At 31.6% G+C, this 3,518-nt stretch overlaps 1 protein-coding gene across 1 annotated transcript; it reads right to left on the bottom strand.

Moving 5' to 3' along the window:
• Positions 1-460: 460 nt before the first annotated feature.
• Positions 461-2,033, bottom strand: LOC136082553 (uncharacterized). The gene is made up of 3 exons (XM_065801964.1): positions 1,484-2,033; positions 1,213-1,382; positions 461-1,084 (listed from the first exon to the last, which is right to left on the bottom strand). Exons 1-3 carry the CDS (start codon positions 2,031-2,033, stop codon positions 461-463), a joined length of 1,344 nt encoding a protein of 447 aa, XP_065658036.1.
• Positions 2,034-3,518: the final 1,485 nt, after the last annotated feature.

Raw genomic sequence — 3,518 nt, 5'->3', positions numbered from 1 at the left:
TCTAGTATTTTGTTTTGAAGTTTGGACTTCTAGGAGTTCAAATAAATATGCAGGAGATTTAGATAATAAAATTTTATATGTGATAACTGACATCTTATAGATCAAATGAACCAATGAAGAGATTTCAGCAATATTTCTGAATTTAAATGAATAGAAGAATGGTAAACGATTCGAGATAAGCTATTTTGAATTCGTTGGTGTTTTTTAATTTTTTTTTGATAAGTACCAGATAAAAGACTGTTACAATAGTCAAGCTGAGTGTTAACAATGCCACATGCAATTGTATTTGCAGCTTCTTTAGTCAGACATGGACGAATGTGGCGAAGTGCACGAATATGGTAATTGCAGGATTTAATAGTTTTCTTTATGTGCTTCTCCATAGAGAGTGATGAATCTAGGGTGACACCAAGGATTTTTACTGAATTTATCGTAGTTAGTGTTGTTCCAGAAATAACAATTTTTAATAATTTTTATGCTTGCTATTTTGTTTTCTAGATCTAAATAAAACAGCTTCTGTTTTATTTGGGTTGAGCAGAAGTCCATTTTCTAGAAACCACTTTGTTACTGCATTACCACACACATTGATTTCATTAATGCTATCTATGCCTGGGTTGATAACAGTATAAAGTTGGGTATTATCAGCATATTGATGATGATTGGTACCGATTTTAGCTATAATACGATGTATAGGTGAAACAAACATGGAAAATAGAAATGGGCCTAATACACTACCCTGTGGTACTCCTGTTGAACTTGCTATTAGTCTAGATTTTGTTGATCCAATAGAAACAAAAGATTTTCGAGAGTGCAAGTATGCTGTCAGCCATTTTAGTGCAATATCTGTGACACCAAACTCATCTTTATTACGGGAAATCAGCCGGCTGTGATCAATTGTATCAAATGCTGAAGATATGTAAAGAGATAGGAGAATAGTGTTCAAAGCATCATCAATGTTTAGCATTATGTCATTGCGTATCTTTAATAGTGCTGTTTCGGTTGAGTGATTCGATCTAAAACCAGATTGTAAAGGATTGAAGTTAATAGATGAAGTTAGATGATGTGGAAGAAGACGAGATAATGCAAGCTTTTCAAGAATTTTGGAAATTGTATTCAGATTTGATATTGGGCGTAGATTTGTCAAGAAGAGAAGTTTGTAGAGAAGTCAAATTCTGCTAGTCCTGATTTTTTGAGAGTTGGTGTTATTTAAGCAACTTTATATAAGGCTGGGAAAATTCCAGATTTGAATGAGAGGTTAGCAAGGTGAGCTATAATTGGACTGAAAAGTTCTGAACAAGATTTAAGGATGTATGTTGGAATAAAATCAAGTGGCGATGTCTTAGGTTTGAGAGCTTTGATTATTTTTGACACATCTGTAGGTGTGACTATACCAAATGTTGTCAAAATATTTACTAGGGGATGTAACTCTGAGATGAATTTAAATTTTGGGTTTTTTGCAAACTTTTCCTGGATAGCATTTTTATACTTTCAAGTTTGTGTATGAAATATTGACCTATTATATTGCATTTTGCTTCTGGTATTGTGTTTTTAGTTTTAGAACTATTTGAATGTAGTAATTTCTTGGCAATATTCCATGTTTCTTTCTGATTACCATATGCTGAATTTAGTTTTGCCTTATAGTGACTACATCTGGATTTATGAATTGCTGCTGATGACTCACGGCATACAATTCGATATAGTTTTTTATCTGATAAGTTTCCAGTTTTTTTATAACAACTCTCCAGTTTACGACGTCTGATTTTTTTATTCTTGGCATCTGAAGATAACCATTTATCATCATGTGTACCAGGTCGCATTGAATATTTCCGAATGGGTGCTAAATGATCGAGAACATTTGTTATATTTGCTCTTATTTGTTCAGCATAATCATCGGCACTGTTTTCAGGTGATAAGTAACATGACATTACTTGCATTTCTTTTATAAAACATGACAAGTTTAGTTTTCTAAAGTTTCGTTTTGAAAACCAAACAGTTTTGCTATTTGAAGGTTGATGATAAAGTGCAACCCGAATCATATAGTGATCTGGAATACCCTCATCAGTTACTTGAATATTGTTGAGTGAAACGTCAATTTATTACTAGATCAAGCAAGTTGGCTATACCGGTAGTAGATGATATGCGGGTTGGAGATTGAACTCTTTGTATCATATTTTAGGTCTCTAAAATCTCACCAAGTCTTGGATTACAGGTTGTTGGAGTAGTACCTGGGCAGTTAAAGTCACCACACTAAAGTATATCTCCAGATAATGTTTGAAGTTCTTCTAGGAGATCAGTTAATTCGAAAAAGAAAGTACTTGTTGGAATGATTGGATTTGATCGGTAAATAGCAATAATATTGTAGATATTATATGCCAGATTTATTTTGGCAGATGTACGTTCATAAGACAGGCAGGTAGACAATAACGAGAGTAGTTTGATATTTAAGTTGTCCCGGTATATTATTGCAGCGCCTCCTCCACGATGATCTGATCGACAGTACTGAATTGTTTTAAAGCCTGTTGGGGTCATATCTTCTTGAATTGCAGTAGGGTCGTCTGACTTTATTTAAGTTTGAGTGAGTATAAGAATATCTAGAGAATGATTATGCCCTATATCATGAATGATAGCAGATTTTTTTAAAACAGATTGAACATTTTGTATACCCAAGTTTAATGTAGAGGATCTTTTAATTTTTATATGTAAATTATGCTGATTTGATTTCAATCCATTTGAGTTCACCTGATCGTATACCCCAATAATATTTTCCATTGTGCACATTGTATCGTTGCCTTTCATTTGTTCCCTCAACTTCATGAGCTAGTGCTGCGTTTCTATTATTTCTAACTTTTCTGAGTTCACTGTCAAACTATCTCTCGTTTGCAGTTTTGTCTTTGTTAATAAAGATATTTTTGAAATTGATATTATCATTTAACTTTTTGGAATTTTTAATTAAAAAATTTTGAGTTTCTTTGTTCTCCAATTCAACTAAAATGAGGTTAGGTGGTCCTTCTGGTCTTTTAGTATTTTTAGTTAGTCGAATTATTCTTTTTGTATTTGTTATTGAAAAATCTGGTTTTTTTGCTTTTAGTAATGTTTCAATGGTTTTTTTATCATTTTCTTCATTAATTTGTTTGTCTAAAGTAGTAAATCAGCTACCCCACTTATAATGATGTTGTTTTCAGTACTTTTTTTATTATTAAACTCGTTTGTAATTTTTGCCATCATTACCACTTCAGTTTCTTTTGGTTTTGATTGATTTTGCTTAATTGATGTTGCTTGTGCATATGTAAATATTGTTGTTGATTTATTTGATGTTGCTATTGAGACACTTATCTTTTCATCTTCAAGAATTTTAAGTCGCTTTAAAGGTCAGAAACGATATATGATATTTTGCAACACCATTTATGTGTATTTTTGGTAACTTCAGCAGATGCACTAGGAATTGTTGGCTAATTATATATATATATATATATATATATATATATATATATATATATATATATATATATATATATATATAT

The sequence above is a fragment of the Hydra vulgaris genome, chromosome 07 (genome assembly GCF_038396675.1).
Source record: "Hydra vulgaris chromosome 07, alternate assembly HydraT2T_AEP".
In the NCBI taxonomy this organism is placed as follows: domain Eukaryota; kingdom Metazoa; phylum Cnidaria; class Hydrozoa; order Anthoathecata; family Hydridae; genus Hydra; species Hydra vulgaris.
Note: the sequence above shows the minus strand (reverse complement) of the source record. Positions and strands in the feature narration are given on the sequence as shown.